Raw genomic sequence first — 20,439 nt, 5'->3', positions numbered from 1 at the left:
GGTATACCCCCATGTGAAATGAAAGAAGGCTTGGCTTAAGTTCCCAACGATGGGACGTAGATATATTGAGTGATAATGATAAATGACAAGGGGAATTCATATGGTTCTTCATACTATATCGCTACTTGTTTGAGACCTGTGTTCAATAAATGTGACTAGTTAACTGTCAAACTTCGACGCAGTTTGCAATTTGTGTCGTTTCATTTGGGTCAATTCTTTTTTAAGCCATTAATGTTCAATTATAAGACACGTCTCAGATACCAATTACGATCAGAAACTCCCCGTTATTCATAAACTTTGCAACCTCTCACAAACTTTTGTGAAATTTTGTCTCTTTCTAACAAATTGAAATGTCAAAATGACAGATAGGGATATACGATTATCAACGCGATTTGTTTTGACAGACATTTATGAATTGTTATTCATACTAACGACGTTTTATTAGTATATAAATAAAGCCATTTCATTTATTCAAATATCACGGAGAGCGTTTTTTAAACCGCCCGTATGTGGGGTTTTTATTTTATTAGGTCAGCAGGTGCGTTTGACACGCCCGCTTGTGACGTAAAACGCAGCGATCAAGCTCTTCGTTAATATTAGTTTATGTTCTCGTGAATATCTTTAAAGTTTTAAGTGTTTTAACGCCTTTATTGTTCTTCTTAATTTTCTTGCAAGAAATTTTAATTTAGATTATGCAACTAATAAGCTTAAATCCTTGCCATATGATTCTAGTACAGAAAATAGAAGAAGGAAAGATGTTGTTGTGAATAATAAGACTAGAACCATATTTGCAAGAAGACAATTGTACAAATTATCAAATCATTTGTTTAATGTAATAAATAGGTATCTCAATATATATGGAAAAAATTACCATCAGGCAAATTCAGGCATTCAGGCAAAAAATTATCATGAGACGGAGCGACTACTCCAACTGTAAAAAACAAAAGAGTGTATTCCCTCCCATCTTAAACATTAGAAAATATATATGTATGTAATAAATATATATAAATACCTAAAAAAAAAAGATTTCTGTAATTTTGTAATATAATGTACCTATAAGTAATTACGGTTGTAGAAGAGCGGGACGTCTCAACACAGGCTTTGTAAGCCTAAAGGGAGGCCCCAGCAAATGCTTACTATGCCTGTAAATAGATAATAAAGATATTATACAATCGTGATATAATAGAGAGGTTGTCAGTCGAGTACCGTATTAAGGCAACGAAGCTAGCTGAGTTGCTTAAGTAACGTACGAGATTGAGAAGCTTGATTATATTACTATTGTCTACAATACTTTTACTACGAGTAAAAAATAATAATACTTTAAACTTTTAGAATCATATAGGTAAACAAACCAAAAGTACGGCTATTTAAGATACGCGAGCAGCCGCGATACCGTACGCGCCCTAGCCACCGGGACCCGGCGGGTTGTGCAACGACACCTCGTAACTCATGAGGCCCTGGTACTTGGTTCTCGCTAAATTAAATTTTTAGACAGTTTTTTTCGGGTTATTCCCACTAGTTACCACCAAGTTGTTACCAGTGGGAAATACTGGGAAATTTTTTCCCACCTTTTATCACTGGTATCACTTTTAAGGCAGTTTACTGAAACAGTAATCGACTTATAATTAAACGAATAACGAATTAACTTACAATGAATTCGACTTTTAATTAATTATTGATTAAAGCACTTTATATTTATACTATTTTTATTAGTATTGAACGTTAACCAAATTTTGGTGGTAACTACTGGGAAAAAAAATTCCACCTTTTACCAGTGGTAACTACTGGGAAAAAAAACTTGAACTTGAGAACTTGGTTTGGTGGTATAGTTTCTATTTTTCTCCGTGAGCTTCTACGGATTGTCGTCTTATCTATTGTTTAAAAACCGCAAAGGCGCGTGCCACTATGAAAAAATGGTGAGGCCGCATAGGTAGCGTTTATTGAATTACTACTCTATTTTGTTTCGGATCGCAGTGTCACAAGTTAAGCTGGTTTGAGAGCGTTTAGTCGCCTACCTTAGACGCACCAATAGAGATCAGACAGCTATTCTGTTAGAATTCTGTATTAGTTCATAATGAATCTTATTCCGTGCTCAATAGAGTAGTAATTCAATAAACGCTACCTATGCGGCCTCACCATTTTTTCATAGTGGCACGCGCCTTTGCGGTTTTTAAACAATAGATAAGACGATAATCCGTAGAAGCTCACGGAGAAAAATAGAAACTATATATAACTAGTGGGATTTTTTTCCCAGTAGTTACCAGTGGTAAAAGGTGGGAAAAAATTCCCAGTAGTTGGCCACTGGTAACAACTTGGTGGTAACTAGTGGAAATAACCCTTTTTTTCTTGATTTGGCTACCGTAGCCTATGGAGGCTAACAAGCAACGCTAAGCGGTTTTCGTAGTACTATACAACCTAAAATAAATAATTTGAGGTATCGTTTTGTTTCGTCCTCTTGACGGCGGCGAGCTGTGATTGGTCAATTTCATTATAGTTAACTAAACCGTTTCGAAATGAATATTATAGTTTAGTTGGGACCCATACATGAAAAGTACCCAATAACAGTTTGGTATAAGAAATCTTAATTCAACCATTAAAGTACAGTAGAAGAAAGAGTTTATAATATGCTAATACAAGTATGTAGTCTAAATTCGAATGGTATCTTGTAAGCTGGCAGCTACTTTCTTTACTACGATTTTCCACCTTAGTACCTACTTAATGGAATCAAGGTAGCCTTTAAGGATTGAAACTATAAAGTACACTCCAATCGCAACTATAATCCCTCTAATTGGCTTTTCTACTCGTATTTCAATCGCTCGCCCTCGCAACAAGTGCCAGAGCTGAGAGGTAAGCTTATGATATGATCCTTTTACTGGTATGTACTGCAGGCATTTAGAGTCGAGCGGAAAAATATCCGAGCGGCAACTTGGATATTGCTGCAGTTATGCTGCCGACTGCAATACTCCAGAAAACGTTTAATCCCCTAAGGGCCACTTTCACCATCCCACTAACCCGAGATTATATGTTTAAACCGTTAACCCCGTTAACTACAGGTTTAACCGGTTAACCCCAGGTTAGCAGAAAGGTGCAAGTGACGCTCAGGGGTTTAAAAAGGGGTTGAACGTTTGTATGGGGAACAAGTTTTATTTTAAGCTAGGAACTTCAAACTTCTTGAAAAGGTATAATATTAAAATAGAAGAAAAAAATCAGCGTTTTTGGAAATTCATCCCGTAAGGGGGTTAAAAAGAGGATGAAAGTTTGAATGGGGATTAAGATTTATATTAAGTTAGGGACTTGAAACTTCGTAATAATTTTTTTCATAAAATACGAGAAAAGTAATTAAGTTCAGCGTTTTTGAAAATTGATCCCCAAGTTAAGATTTTTTAGGGTCATGCATAGACTTTAAAGTAAAACTAGTAAAAGAAATTTCTACCAAACTAGTTCGGGGGTCTGGCGACTTAACTTACGAGCTAGCGCATTTTTTGCACAAAAACTCACCTCACTGTGCAGAGGGGAAACGAGGCCAGTGTCCTGGGAATAATACCCCAGGCTAATTTGAGTTTAGATTTATGATCATATGAGAAAATTACTTGTAAATATCTTGGGTTGTTTAAGTAAGTATGTAATTACATTCTTATATATTTGACGACCGGTTTGGCCTAGTGGGTAGTGACCCTGCCTACGAAGCTGATGGTCCCGGGTTCAAATCCTGGTAAGGGCATTTATTCGTGTGATGAGCATGGATATTTGTTCCTGAGTCATGGGTGTTTTCTATGTATTTAAGTATTTATAAATATTTATATATTATATATATCGTTGTCTAAGTACCCTCAACACAAGCCTTATTGAGCTTACTGTGGGACTTAGTCAATTTGTGTAATAATGTCCTATAATAATATTATTATTATATATGAGAAATGATGAAGCATTCCACCGTTACCTAATCTCCAAATTTCCTTTTTCTTTTCAAATTTCCGTGCCTCTCTGGCTTGTCTTTTTATCGTATATTATTACTATATTATATACTTCTATACTATTTTATATTTTAATACGTGAAATAATTGCCAAGTTGTATTTCCAGGCATTTTTAAGAATACTTAATTAATCACTATACATATCTTGAACAAAAATTTTATAGTCAGTCTCATATCCCTGCTTGATCTCGATACGTTTGGCTATTTATAACTTCTAGGCCTGTAATCTGTAATTTCTCAGCCAACGTAGTAATGTAGTTTCGGCATCCTTAAAGTTTTTACTAACATATTGACACATAAATGGAATTCTGTCATTTTTCCGAGACTTAAAATGATTGATAAAAAATTATTTGAGACTTCAAAATATCACCCGTAAACTTTTTACTAAGAAACGGGGCATAAAAATGGTTTCAAGAACTGAAAATCTAAAGCCTCTTATTCTATGTAAAATAGTGTACCTACATTGCCTTTTCTCTCCGAGAGTGATTAGGGTACGAAGCGTCCAGGCATACCGTGAATAAGTGATGGCTAATCTTACTTTCCCCTTTTTAGAAAAACTCCTTTGTGGTATAGCGTAATTAAGGTACGGCAGGGGATTAAAAAGGTTTATCAATGTTTCGTCCCGGTAATGTATCTAGCTTGAGTGGGGAAATGTTAGTTTTTGTTTTATTTAGGAGACTAAGTTTGCTGATAATATGTACTGTAAGAGACGGCGTCCTAGCAGGGAGGATGCGGAAGATACTCGTAATTAAACGCACTTCTTCAAGTCTCCTTTATATTTTTTCGCTACGTACAACACGACTAATCATAATAGCTGTTTCTTCTCGAATGCCCCGCACACCCGTTCCATCTGACAGCGAGATCCAATTCTAGATTTAAATACTTACCTAGCTTACTTACTTTTAATACTTTTGAGTTGGTGCTATCGTCACGTTTTTATCACCGCACCTCCCGCCAATAAAAAAAAAAGCCTTTTATTTCTTGCAAGTAGTTACAGTGTCAACATGATTCGAAAAATTGGAAGGAATATACATACTCGATTTCATTATGATAAGTAGTCAAAAATGTCATTATTTTTACAAAAAATTAAAATTGTTTTTTTTTTTATGTAACTATTGCCAGTCACCGTCCAAAATAAAAGGCTGTTGTTGCAAATCTTTACAGCTTTACCTATTCCACAAATTTTTTTTATTTACATTATATATTTTATAAAAGCAATATTTGCAAAGGAATTATTTGATACACTTAGGGCCACTTGCACCATCCCACTAACCCGGGGTTAACTGATTAGACCGTTAACCCAGTGTCAAACTATACTAGTAACCATGGTAACTCCAGGTTTAACCGGTTAACCTCGGGTTAGTGATTGGTGCAAGTGGCCCTTAGCTCATTTTGGGATTAGTAGCTGGATTTAACATGGAAAGTCAAGATCGATTGCGTAGCTATATAAAAGTAAAAACTTAAGGTGACGTTCGATTGTCAATTGCAGCTGGTTTACTGTTGCGGCGTCTTTGGTACTGACGGAATGAACGTCATAATCGCAGCAGTAATGCGGCGGTGAACGTCACTAATTTTATCATGGAAATGAAGCCTACCGTTTTTGTGCTCACCAGTTGGCGCCACTGTAGATAGTGGTCCAGAAAAACAGCTCTCAAAATCCTGCTATTCTTTTTTTTATGGGTTTTAATAACAAATGTATTTTAACGTATAAATTTGCCGTCTTTTAAACCTGTTTAATTTTGCATATATTTTAGTTGGTACTTTTTTTAAATCACTAATATTTATTGAGCTTTATCTAATGTTTTGTGATGGGGTCACGTTCGCCGGAGCGGGCGTGGCCTCATACAACTCCCTTGTTCCAGACAGGAGCAATAAAATGAATATTAATAAAAAAAAGTTTTAGCACAATAGGGTTGTTTCCAATTTTTTGAAACGCTTGTAATACGTTCTGCATTAACCAAACTTTGCCCTAAAATTCAACTTTTACCCTAAAAACGGCTTTAAATATGTTAAATTAACAGTGCGTGTGGGTTATTAATCAACTAATAAAATATGTTTTCTGCAATCATTGAGTATTTTATTATATCATAAAGTATTCATTACCCATTAGCATTTCTATGATGTTCATTTTTAGTGAACATATCGAAGCTTCAATTAATCCCACCATCAAAATGGCAACAGCTTGAGTATTAAATTTTGTACTGAGAACAGACAACGGGTGCCTACCGCGAAAACCGAAAATCGCATATTGCGGGGATCTTTCTCTTTTACTCTTGCTAAGACGTAATTAGAGTGACAGAGAAAAATGGCCGCAATTGATAAACTTCGATTTTCGCGGTTATAGTGACGTCATCAGAATTTTCTATGTCGTTTCGACTTGGGTTACGTGACGTATGTTAAAAGATATTTTAAATTAAATATTTACAAAAACATGCCCATTAGAGATCCACTAAAGGTAGTTTAACATGTTCTTATAATCCATAAGAATTTATTGGGATACAATTCTGCCCTAAGATTTGTAGATGGAAACAACCCTATTATGAATGCGGAGTGAAAATTCGCGATACAAAAATCTGTATACGTTTTGAAAGACCTCCGTCAACACTAGCGCTCCTAGTGGCAAATTAAACGCATTAGCCCTCTTTGACAGATACAACGGAGGCAGCAACGACGCCGCAATAGTAAAGGTGCGACCAGACCGCAGCTTAAAAAACGGTCACGATACGGAATCGCAGTGACGCGTCGTAAGCGTACCGTTTTTGACGCATGCTCCCCACACCGCTGCTTAAAAAACGGACGTGCTTCTCGCGAATCTTTTTTGTTCGCAAAACAGTTGCGTCTTTTACGTCACCGGTGTGGTGTCTGCCATAAGATCTCCGTGTAATATTTTTTGCGATTTTTACGCAGATCAATTTACGGTGCGTCAGCGTATTTTAAGCGGTGTGGGGAGCATGCGTCAAAAACGGTACGCATACGACGCGTCACTGCGATTCCGTATCGTGACCGTTTTATAAGCAGCGGTCTAGTCGCACCTTAATGCAGCTGCAGTTATCTCATCTGGACGTTATCTTTATGTAAATAGAATAAAAACATTTGCCTTTTTGGTTTTTCTGAAAAATCGACGACAACTGCATAATATAACACTGGCCTTGTAACGTACATTTGCTACAATAAAAGCTGTGCAAAGAAACTTCCATATTTCCAACTCTTATTAAACTCGAAAACAGCCATTCAAGTCAACTCCCGTTTGAGCTTCGTATAAAAAGCAATAAATCTAATTTGTCCCTGGTCACACTAATGCAAACGAATGGTCCAAACAGTAGACTCAGCGAAATTAAACCGGATAATGAAGTGGCGGCATTTGTCTCAATTTGTGGATAAAACTCAGTATATTAGATACGTATTAAGTTGTTCGGAAAGTTTGGGGACGGCTGTTGTTAGTTGCGGATTGTTTGACAGTTTGGGAATCGGTTTTGGGGAGTTAAATATTTGGGGCGGTATGGCTAATATCTTTCGGAACAACGTGCAGGCAAATATCTCGTTAGGGTAAATGAAAAAGTTGTTTAGCCTTAGGTACACCGTTAAGCAACATACGATTTTGCGAACGATTGGTACCTATTCTAACAGCAAAGGATGCTCGTAAGGGCCTTATAAGTTAAAAATTAATTATTGATTATCTCTGAAATGGAGTTAATTAGAATACCAGTGTCTTTGAGAAAGTTACTTAATTAAGCTCAGGAATGCACCTATGAAATTAACGGAAATAAAAAAAAACACGGTGTATACGTATATCCAACTCTTCTGCTTCTGCCCGCGACCTCATTTGCGTGGACAATAAAATGATCAATATATGATCAATAAAAAATATCCTATGTCCTTTCCCGGGCCTGAAATTTCATCTAAATCGGTTCAGCGGTTTAAACGAGAAGAGGTAACACAAACAGACAGCCAGACAACACTTTCGTATTTTATAATATAAGTAAAACCGCAGCCAAATAACACTAGACCCTACTCATAGTGTTGTGTTCCTGTCCGTAAGTAAAGTTGCCATAGCTCAAGGTGCGGAGTGTTAGGGTCGGCAACGCGCATGTAACTCCTCTGGAGTTGCACGCGTACAGTCAGCATCAATAGTAGCGGATGAAACAACGCGCCAAAAGTATCTGATATTCCGGATAACTTTTCCAAATAAATATAAATGTCTCAAATTCATGTTCAAAAGTATATCTTTTCCAGTCTTAATTGTTCTACATATCGAACCATCACATTTTGTTAAGCTGTTACAGAATGGTAGATACTTTTGACACCTTGTTTGATCCGTTACTTTTGATGCTGACTGTACATAGGCTACGGAAACTGCTTACCATCAGGCGGGCCGTATGCTTGTTTACCACCGACGTAGTATAAAAAAAATAGTAGGAATTAAATATAAACCTTATCAACGGATATGAGTTACGGTATAATTGGGAAGGTAGGCTGGAATTAAAAATGATTAATTTAATGAGCGCATTATTTAAAATTCAACAGATGGCTCATTATGGTCGCGGTTTCTGAAATTTATGCTTTTTGCTCTGTGCTCGCTTTTCCAATTCATATATGGTAGATAGCGCGATATGTAAAATTGAAGAAATTTAAACTTAAAATATAATTACGTAAGGTTCAATTTTCTTCAATTTGATATCATGAGTTAGCAAATTCTTCCCGCCGTTTAAGGATTTTACCCCTTTGCTACTTTTAGAGATATATAAACAGCTTTATTTCCTCTACAATAGAGAGCGTTACGTTCGTTTCAAACATAAATAAAACAGATTTTTCTAAAACGAAATTTTTTCTGTTTAGATGTTTGTTGCAAGGCTCGAAAACCGGTTAAATTTCCAAACCATTATCGTGTACTTGGCTTTTTAATTTCGGTTTCGTTCGTAAAACCGTTATTATCAAACCGCTTTTTAGGAGAACGCTTTTATAAAGTTCTTGTCAGATTAAACAGTTTAGAACAATAAAAACCGGTTTCTTCCTATGCCAGTGTCTTTGTTTACGCGGCACACCACCAGGCCGGCCGACCGTGTCAACTCTCGTCGAATAAACCGGTTTATCTAGGTAACAATAAATTTCTTAAAATGTTCGCGTTCTTATAGAAGTTCGGAGTAAAACCGAAATAAACCGGTATTTACCGACATTTTTATAACCGGTTTCGATCTTTGGTTTGTTTCTTACGGCCCGATATAATTTGTTTGAAGAAACGTTACTTTTGACACTAACATATTCGATCCATATCGTATCTTTAGTAAATTTTTGACGTATCTTAAAGTTCGAACCGCTAGTCACTAACTGATTTGTATGAAAGCTAGCACAAATATTCCTACTAATATTGTATATTAACGTCATATATCTGTAATCTGGGGGAGGCCATTACTCCCGAAGAGGTCGACCAATCATAGTGATAGTAGTTACTTAAATAAAGTTAATAAAAAAATATATAATTTCAGTATGTAAGCTAGAGACATATATTTTTAATCATTGTTAAGCGTGGAATTAAAGCCATTTTTAATTTTATTATTATATCTCTAATCGTTTAACATCGAATATTAGTAACTCTGTCGGTAAAAAGTATCCTATGTTCTATCCTGGACCTCAAACTGTCTTCATACCCCTCTAAATCGGATTATCGGTTTAGGCATGAAGAGGTAACAAACGCGCAGATCTGTCAAATCTAACCTTTACAAACTTGACAATACAAGTCAAGGGTCAAGGCGTCGTCGTGAATGACATGATCTATACTTGCATATTCTATGCATGTGCCTACGAGTAATTTTCCTTACTTTCTTTGTGAGGTATACTTACTTAATCGACTACCAAGTCGACTTCCTTGAATGCCCAACCACTAATAGATAAAACAATAAAATTAAACATTATATTCATTACGTATTTTATTGAATCACAAATTAGTGTAAAAGAATAAAATAAGCATTCTACATGTAAGTTTTTTCTTCCTCCATTATTCATTTATTCATTTACAAAAGATCTCCTTGCGAGATTCAAAGCACGTGTACTCGTACACACACCCATGCCCATGTAAACATTTCGTAGTTATTTAGTTTTATGTATATAGGTACATTTAGGTATAAGCTTCCAGTAATTGTTTGGAAACAAACATTACCTTGGTGAAATAGAATATGAAAGAGAAATACTTGTTTGAATCTGAAGCCACCTGTCCCAAAAATCCCTATAGTTATTTATAGACCATTGTTCAACAAAAACAAATGACGGCTCAACAAACGGACGCCATGTTATAATCGCCCATGTGATATGATTCCAAAATGGCGGATTTTGATTTACACCCGCACCGGTTCTTTGTTCGTTCCGTTATCTTTCCAATAAACGTGAAATATTGGCGGCCAGTGCTCAGGAAGCTATGATGGTATATATCAAAAAGATTGTCTAATTTAAAATCGTTCGTACAGTTTTAATTTTTATTCCATTTCATTTGCGCTCTAGTGGGAGTTCAGGAAAATTCCGCCCGGTGGCTACGTGCTTTATCGGGTTTTAGATGTTGGAAATAACTTGAGAACAGGTAAATATGCGCTTTAGTAAATATAACAGAAAATTTTCAGTTCTTGAGTTTCGAAGCAATTTAAATTGCCTTTTATCTAATTTTAATTTTTTAATTTTTAGTCTTTGGTACATTTATATTTAATCTATTAAATATTAATAGATTTAAAGTATAACCTAATCTTTTCTTAACATGGCTAACGTGATTTATAATTGTAAACACAGTAACTAACAAATAATCTATAAGTATAATTTCGTAAAAAACAGACTAAATATTCATCAGTCAGGCATTAACTATTTAAAATTACAAAAAAAAATGATTAGCAAATTTAAAAAATATATAATTTTCCTCAAGTAAATCTTAAAAAGGTAAAAAATACGTAACTAAAGTACTACAACAACACGAGTAGTTGTACAACAATAATTTCTACATAATGAATATATAATTTGAAATAGTTATTTACGATACAAGTGCGAAAAATAGGAAATTCGTAACGAGTGGTGATAATTTAAATCGACACGAGTTGCGAATTACCTATTCGCACATGTATCGTACAACGTTTTACAGTACATATGACCCTTTAAATTTTCGACATAGTTGCATAATGTGCTAATTTACGCACTAGTGTGGAAAAGTAGCACCATATGTACTGTAATAGTACATTTCGATGCTAGTGCGGGAAGTATGTCATTACTTACAAGAATGACATTTCCGCCACGTGTATTGAACGACGTAGTTTAATACAGTTACGAAAAAATAAGAAAAACAACAAGTACTTTTTTATGCATGTTCTATAAGACAGAAACAATTGTAAATATAAAATATTATATTATTATTACCTAAGTATCGTTATTTACGATTATATGTGTATCGTATATTTAAATTGTAAAAAACAATATCGAATGTAGCCTTTGAAAACTTAAAACATTCTTGCAGTAAGAAAAAACGCCTCTGCTTTGACAGGCGTTTCGGCAGCTATTCCTTTCCATTCAGACAACTTATTAAGAACGGTTTTTCAATATTCAATATAAAAAAATAAACATGTTATAATAATGAAAAGGTAAGTAATAATATATGAAACATGCTTATATTTATTATCTTTACATTAACAGTAGGTTTTTATGTTGATTACGACTTTAAAAGGAAACTAACATTAACACTCATCAATAAGTGGAAAAGTAAATAGCACTAGTTCGCGAAATCCAACTTTCCGCACGCTAAACAGCTACGTAAATTAGCACTTTTTTAGCAACTGTATTAAAAAATATTTTTTAGAATACCTTAAACGTAAAGAATAAATCAGTAGTAGCTTAAAAACCAGCGGCATTACCATCAGATCTTGGATCTCCGGCTCCCTCCAACATTCCATTAGAGTGCCTCACTAGCGCTCCAGCTTGTCCCACATCCTCACTAAACGACGGCAAAAGAACAACCTCATGACCTCTTTTCCGCAAGTACTCCACAGTAGCCTTGCTGAATCTATCTTCCAGAAGCAATCGGTCGTGCATATCCCCAACTGTTCTGCCGTAAACCCAACGAGGACTTGACACAGATTTCTGCAGGCCAAGACCTTGAACAACGTATCTATGAAAGATAGCTGCTTGGGTTTGAGGTTGGCCGTCGCCTCCACGAGTTCCATAAATCATCACTCTTCCATCATGAAGCTTAGCTGCGGCAGGGTTTAAAGTATGGTACGGCTTCTTACCAGGTTTTAAAGATCTTAAGTGATCTTGATTTAAGACGAAGGCCGTGCCGCGATTATGCAAAGTGATACCAGTTTGGGGCAAAACTATGCCACTACCAAACTGATGATAGATACTTTGGATAAATGAAACTGAGAAACCTCTGTTGTCCATTACGCCCATCCAGATTGTATCTCCAGGAACTTTTCCAGATCCAGCAGAGGATGCAATATCTGGGTTAATGTTCTTTACCATATTTTCAAGAATTTTGTCGGACAGCAAACTTTGCGGATTTGAAACATTCATATAATTCGGATCGGTTAAATATTGGTCTCTTAGTTTGAAAGCTTGTTTGGTGGCTTCAACTGTTGTATGTATAAACTTTCCTTCGTCTGTACCATCAACATTTAATTTGTCTATCATTCCTAATATGGCCAGAGATACAGTACCCTGAGTTGGGGGAGGAAGATTATACAAGTCACCTTTCTTATGTGGCATTCGTAATGGAGTCTTTCTAACAGCAGAATAATTTACAAGATCATCTCTTGTTATAGCCATGTTTAAAGCCGCCATGTCTTCTGCTATTAAATCTGCCACTATCCCACGGTAAAAACTGTTCAATCCTTGCTCAGATAACTTTGTCAAAGTACCCGCAAGTTTTTTCTGATACAATTTTTCACCTTCCTTCAGTATTATACCATTAGGTAGAAATATTTCCTTAAACGTCTCCGTGTTGTCTTCAAAGTCCTTTGCTTTTATCAAAGCATGATGCAGAGATACAGAGACAGGAAATCCATCTTCTGCGTACCTTATAGCATCAGCTAAAAGTCGAGATACTGACATGTTTTGGTATCCACATTCTCGCACGTAATTTAAAGCTTCTTGCCAGCCTCCTATAGTTCCTGGGACGGTCAAAGCTGCTTTGATGCCTCTAAAGGGTATGGTCTTTTCTCCTGCTAAGAAGTCTACATTAGCCAAGCTGCCAGCTGCTCCACAAGCTTCAATAACCACTGGGTCGCTGTGTGGTGGTACTATCAGCCAGAAGCCATCTCCTCCGATACTGTTCATGTGTGGATAGACCACGGCGATGGTCGCAGCAGCAGCCACCATTGCTTCCATAGCTGTACCGCCTTCTCTGAGGATGGCGACGGCACTCTGGGTGGCGAGGTGGTGGGGCGTTACCACCATACCTTGAGGTGCCATGAAACTTCTCTCCATGATGTAATTGATTTCTGAAACAATTAAATGAAATTACTACTCGTAATATAAAAAAAATATTCGCTGCCTGCTTTATGGGATTAAATATCATCACTCTAGGCAGGTTGGCAGGCGCAGCCGCGGAAAATGCCGCGAGGCTCAAACGATTGAAATATGCCAACCTGGAACCAGCGTACGATTTTGTTCCGGTTGCAGTCGAATCGGCTGGGCCGTGGTGTTCGGAGGCAAAAAAAATGGTTAGGAACTTGGGGCGGCGTCTACGTGACAGAGGGTAGGGGCGGTAGATTATCTATATTAATTAATTGCTTTTTATGTTTTATGTGCATGCGTTTTTTTGTTTTAGATCTAAAACCGCATGTCAAGGTCTTCCGAAATGTTCCGGCTGTGAAATACTTCCGAGGTTTTCACATGATACCACAAGTAGGTACAGGGTCTATCGATAAAAGAGTGCACAAAAGGTATTTGACACCCCTGAATTGTCCATACATTACAAGAACTGCTTACTACCAGGCAGGCTGAAAAGGCAAAACGAGAAGATTTGAGGAGAATAGTGGGGGAATGCCGCCGGGACAGTAACCTGCAGCTCTGTCTCCAGGGAATTGGGCTGAGTAAACGCAATGAGCGTTCGACAGCCCGCCTGCTTCCGGCCGGGCGTCCTCCCTACACTACATCTATATCTACCAGGCAGGCTTTATGCTTGCTGTTTTATGGATTATCCTCAAAACCAGTGCTCTTTTACTAATATATATTTCTAAGAAAAAATATTGGCCGCTTCTGAGATAAGAGCCGTGGAAAATACTAGGTTCCTCAGAAATTCTCAACACAAGAGCTGAAATCTCCGGGTGCATGTATCATAATATAAATTTTAACGTTCCGATAGCTTCTAAGCCGGTCCATCATAAATATGGCTAGAGGGTTGTAACAAAAATTACACTCGGGAGGGTTCCGCCCCATAAAATGTATGGCAGAATACGTTTCACTTAGATTAAAATGTTGGCATACTTAGATAAATTAAAGTCGCTTGACGTGTGAGCTTGTTGTGAGAATTATGAAGATTTTCGTAGGAAATAGGTTAGTAAACTCTTGGCTCTTGCAATACAAACGGAGTGGGAAAATTTGTATAATGTCGATATTTATATTTGATAGATTTCGCCAAAATGAATACAAAGATTGACGAGTCAAAGGTTAGGGAAAACGGTGACTTTTGTTATCATAGTAATTACTTGTGTCTACTTAACCATTATCATGTGTTAAGGTTGTCTGGAAGATATTGCTCTTATAGCGTTAAGACCATCTGTTGCAGAGGCAGACCTCTATCTTTAATCAATTGTTTTTTCCTGAAGCTGTGTCTTTTACTGAGGTGTGCAATAAAAGAACTATTTATATATCTAAATCATAATGATGACCACTAGGTAATTTGTACAACTTGAGCTATTTCTGAGGCAAACCTCGATTTAACAACCCTAAACTATTCTCTCATATTTCAGAACCAAATTTTCAAAAAAGGACGTATTTCCAATGTCAAGATTGTTCAAAAATCAATCTAATTTGGAACGATATAAGGTCTACTTTAAATAAAACTATCAAGAAATATTTTGCTCATCCTCACGTATTGTAAAATATGTATTTGTAAAGGGATAGTTACGAGTATATCAATACCAATATCTGGCCATATAAACTTGTTTACGAGTCCATTTTAAGGGAATTATACTGTAGGGCTGTCCCTTCCTAAATTGATTAAGGGCCAAAGGGCAGGGGCTAGTAATCAATCATGGGGTAATTTTATTATGAGTGTAACTTTTTAATGTTTTTATGCGGAGTTCTTGACGATTCGCTGAATTGTGGCGATGAAACCGTTTGATGTTTTTGTTTATGGGTGAGGCTTTATGTTTATTGAAGTAAGTTCAGAATCGGAATATTTAATGAATGAAAGCACTTTATCAAGATGTTTTGATAAACTTTACAGAGGCGTAACCGTTGTGAATCGCTATACATAATTGCGTCAATCTTTTCGTTGTCTTGTTTCTGACCACTCTGTCACGCTTGTATGTCTTCTATGAAATATATAAAAAAGATCGAGTGCTATTGTATATCTTTCTAGCTGTAGATTATATTTTATAACAGAAAAATAAAACAAAATTTCATCTCATACAAAACGTTCCACTCCGTCACATTTTTTGGGGGAAAAAAACAAGACAACGAAAATAATTTTGACCCAGTTATAATCGTAGCTACAAATAGTGTCTACACGGCTAATAAAAATACAAAACATTCAAAACTAGTTGTATCTATGCCTTCTAGCCAATAAATAAAAGGTCTAGTACTATTGTATGTCTTTCTAGCTGTAGATTATATTTTACAAGAGAAAAATAAAATCAAAATTTGTTCTCATACAAAAAGCTCCACTCCGTCACATTTTTTGAAAACAAAAACAAGACAACTAATTTTTTTTTACAGGTGAGTAGTATCTAATCTATACGGCTAATAAAAGTACAATGCATTTAAAGCTGGAGGCTCTGTGAGCTTTGTCCCTCGCTATAAGCTTCATAAGCTTAAAAATGTAAAAATAAAAACACTTCGTTGAGTCACAGCGAACTCATAATGGTCTTAACTGCCATAGACATTACTAGCACAAGTACTTTATGCTAATTTTCAAGAAACGAAACGACAGAAAAAATGTATCAAACGATCGAACCTGCTCACAAAATTTCACGAGAATCGGTTGAATCGGCGACTTGCGGAGGACATCCGAACATTACGAAAACATTTTTGTCCGAGCTGAAATGGAAACGGTCAAATATATAGGTCACATGAGGAACTTGGTTTCAACTTGTCAAGCAGCATCAACGTTTCTAGATATTCTTGGATGTTTTATACATTTCACTAATTAGTGAAAAATGTCCATATTTCCTTTCGTGATATCGTGGTTGGTCGCGTATAAGAAAGTTGTATAGTATGACTTTCATAATCACCTGTCTACATTCGAATGATGTCATTTAGTTATGCATCTCGCCGCCGGACAAGTACGAGCGAAATGCAAGGCAACTAAATAAATAAATAAATAAAATAAATAAATATTATAGGACATTATTACACAAATTGACTAAGTCCCACAGTAAGCTCAATAAGGCTTGTGTTGAGGGTACCTAGACAACGATATATATAATATATAAATTTAATATTTATAAATACTTAAATACATAGAAAACACCCATGACTCAGGAACAAATATCCATGCTCATCACACGAATAAATGCCCTTACCAGGATTTGAACCCGGGACCATCAGCTTCGTAGCATCGTCCAACACACATAATTTAGAAGTCATTCTGATATCGGTGTACATGCGAATTGGCTTATGAGTACGGGTTAAAAAACATACAATCTATTACCTCCGCCTTTTCGAATTTTGAAGTCGGTTAAAAGATGGATGCATAGCATAGCACACTTCTTAATCCAGCAATCGATAGTTCAATTTATCCCGGCAAATCTTATCAACCCTTAATGCGATCCATTTATTAACCCTCTAAATATCGCACCCGAATCGTCCCGAACGAATTAGACCATAGACTTGTGACGCGATAGTCACCCCGTAAACTACCCTGTGATACCAATGAGGAGAATAGCCAGAACGGATGAAATAAACGCGCGTTCTTCTTTATAATCACGTTTCTGGCGAATCTCCACGCATCCAAGTACCTAAACTTTTTGTGGGTTGCAAACTTGCAAGCAGGGCCGTCTTAAACAATGCTGGGGTCCTTGGGCACATAAGAGTTTGGGGCCCTTTTAGAAGTGAAGAAAGCGAATTAAACTGTCATTTTTCTGCTATGATTGCTATGAACATAGTAAGAATATTAGCTATATTATAAAACGTAGTTTCTGCTGTTAAGTTCCTTTGAGCGTAAACGATTATGCATAGGTTCTAGTGTATCAGAAGAATTATTCAGATCGTCAACTTCACCTCTCCATATTGTTTGAATTTACTTTATCTAATGAGTTTCGCAACGGTCATAAAATGTAATAAGCTTTGATTCGTTTACACAGTCTCACTTGCTTTTAGAACAGCTTGCTAGAGTAGATATTTGACTCGTGGCAGAACTAAGTTGGATTGTGTCGCGATAGCGAATGTTTATACCCCATTTCATTTTTCATGGCGGGATTCCACTTGAGACGGTCACTAGGCGTAAACAATATAAGTAGTGACGACGAAAGATTCCCGGCAAACTTGTTTTGCTGCGTCGTGTCTTACATATAACTGTCCAGTATTGATCCATTTGTGTTATTACTTGACCACACGCTGGCTTTGAAGAGCAGAGCTCGTAAAGAAGCAATTGTTAAACAAAAGATCAATATTATGGTTCTCTTTGTGCAATTTCAAGTGGAATCCCACCATGGTAAATTAAACGGGGTATAGCTGCCTTGCGTCTATTGCACAGTCTGTCCCCTCTGGCCCCACATGACCCGATCGCGGGCCCCGCCGTAAAATATGTTTTAGAGCCAACCCCGAAGGACATATTGGCGTTCGACCGACCGTGGGATATTGAAAATGAAGTTTTTTGTATGCATTGAAGGTTTTATGACGGTGACGGCGGAATAACGGAGCTTATGGCTATATTCTTTCCTTCAAGGTTAGAGATCTTTTAAAAATATTTATAAAACGGGTTTAAATCGAATATGTATCGACATGTTTCGATCCGTTTCGAGGATTGTCAACTGGAGTAACAGCGCTCGGCGTGTGCACATACCTACAACCTTAGGTACCACGCATGACAGCCAAATGGAAAAAGTGCTCAAAATTAAAATTTTATGCACGGATCTAAAGTAAACAATTGAATGGGTTTTCCAATTGCTGTTACAGCTGCTAGGAGTATGCGTGGTGGGGCTGCATATGTTTGATAATCTAGGTCGGTCTGGTGAGTCTATACCTGGCTGCCTGGTGGGTGGCGGGCGACTCGACAATTTCTTGGTTAGGACATGTCGCCAACACGTCGTGTGAGAATACGTTTGTCATACGCCATCAACACTGTATGCAGGAGAGCGAAAAGAAGCAACAATCTCCATAAAAAAAGCAAAAAGCTCAATTTTTATAAAACAACATTTAAAAAAAAAGCCAAAAAGTGTCAATTATACAATTTTTTTGGTATTTTAGAAATAATTACAAAAGTATTTTGCTCATAAATGGATATGGCACAAACGTATTCTCGATCAAGGTACAGTCACGTCTGAAAATATCGCTAGGGACAAAGTACCAAAAATATGTATACACTACCTTATTGCCCATATATTAAGGTAGTGTATACATATTTTTGGCACTTTGTCCGCATCGATATTTTCAGACGTGACTGTACAAGGTACCAAGACCAATTGTCCGATATTAAATACACTCTATTAGAAATACATAAATACATACAAATACTAACGCAATAGGTTCATAAAAAATGCAAAGCCCTAGAATCCGATTCTTGGCTTGTCTGTTGTGTGAGTATCCTGATCCGAAAAAATCCCAGCCAAATGCAGGCGCGGATACAAGGGGGGGGGGGCCATAGGGGCAATGCCCCCCCCCCCTAAAACCCTGGCTCTCACATTACTAAATTGAGTAAATTTTTTTTTACCTTATTTTCTGTGCAAAAATATATGATTTTCTCAAAATGGCCCCCCCCTAAGCCAAATCTTGTATCCGCGCCTGGCCAAATGAGCTCTGGCTTCTTCTCTGGATATATGTTTGACACCACGCCCACTGAATATAGCAGCTATAGGTACGTGATGTGTTTTTCATCACAATGTGCGTTTATACTAATTAGGTTGTATGTTGTATTTCAATGGCTAGCAAGCTGTAATGGTTCTATTCTTAAAGAGCTAATTTAAAAAGCTAATAATTAAAGATTTATATTAATCGATATACATATAGCTAGCTATAAAATATTTGTAACTATATGAAATGGGTTTCATGTGCCGCAAGCTTTCTTACGCGTTCGCTCCGGCTGTGGAATGAACTGCCAAGGTTTTCTCGACGGACAGCTTTCTATGGAATCGGACGGGCCGTATGTTTGTTTGCCACTGACTTAACTTACTAATGTGTCTCATCAATTTTTTTATTCTATCAGTCTAACAGTATAAAATTGATATCATAAAACAAAAGCCTAAGCAGATATTTGGTTTTTACTATTTGAACCTTATTGTTTTTCCTTAAGAGAGCGCAAGTCGTAAATCCACGAAATTAGAAAGGAACAAAATATACGGCTCGCCACGCGAAACTTGTGACGGAAGATTTGGCGATTGCGCGGGTTTTAAAGTTTTACCTCAATAACACTGAATGTTCGTGGCCGCGTACTTCCGTCGATTACTTTCATATACACACGTTTACCAAATATCACGCGAGATGGCGCTGTACCGGGAGCGGCGATTTCTATATCGCGCTATTGAAATGTTTATAGGGATTGTATATAAGCATTTGGGATTATTTTTAATGTATTGGCACTGTTTGCAGCCGGTTATTTATTTTGATAGTTTATGCTTCGTTACTTCATTAGTAAAGTGTGCCCTTTTTGAAGGAGTTAGGGGTACACACACTGAAAGCATAGGTACTTCTGGTTAAAATTTTGCTTGTCAAATTTCTCTATATAACTAGATATTTCATACTAAAATTATATTGCTGTATGCGGGTAACGAATGTAACGATATACAATGGAAATGAAAATTAGATATGTTTGTTTTATTTTTTTTCTATATATCGAGCCAACTTTAGCTTATACGTGCCGCAAAACTAAGTGGCGAGTCAGATCATAATGCCATCTCCTTCACTCTTGGTTGGTCTTAACAATTATGATCTCATTCAGCCGCAGTATCATGGTCGCATTTTTATCACCTGTCATGCCATGCGTCACTTTCGCACTTATATACTTGTTAGAACGTGACAGGCATGGTGACAAATGATAAAGAGCCGACCATATTAGCCGTACTGCAGTTAGTATTGCGGCAAATATATCACTATACGATAAGTAATTGCTTATGTATCCTTT

At 36.7% G+C, this 20,439-nt stretch overlaps 1 protein-coding gene across 1 annotated transcript in view; it reads right to left on the bottom strand.

Annotated features, from left to right (window-relative positions):
* Positions 1 to 10,642: 10,642 nt before the first annotated feature.
* Positions 10,643 to 20,439, bottom strand: part of LOC133520813 (oxamate amidohydrolase proenzyme-like) — a 41,697-nt gene continuing 31,900 nt past the window's right edge. Inside the window, exon 2 of the mRNA XM_061855481.1 lies at positions 10,643 to 13,435. Coding sequence (XP_061711465.1) covers positions 11,832 to 13,435 — 1,604 coding nt within the window. The 3' untranslated portion in view covers positions 10,643 to 11,831. The remainder of the gene's footprint in view (positions 13,436 to 20,439) is intronic.

Source organism: Cydia pomonella, chromosome 8 (assembly GCF_033807575.1).
Source record: "Cydia pomonella isolate Wapato2018A chromosome 8, ilCydPomo1, whole genome shotgun sequence".
NCBI classification, from domain to species: domain Eukaryota; kingdom Metazoa; phylum Arthropoda; class Insecta; order Lepidoptera; family Tortricidae; genus Cydia; species Cydia pomonella.
This window is presented reverse-complemented; position numbering and strand designations above follow the sequence as displayed.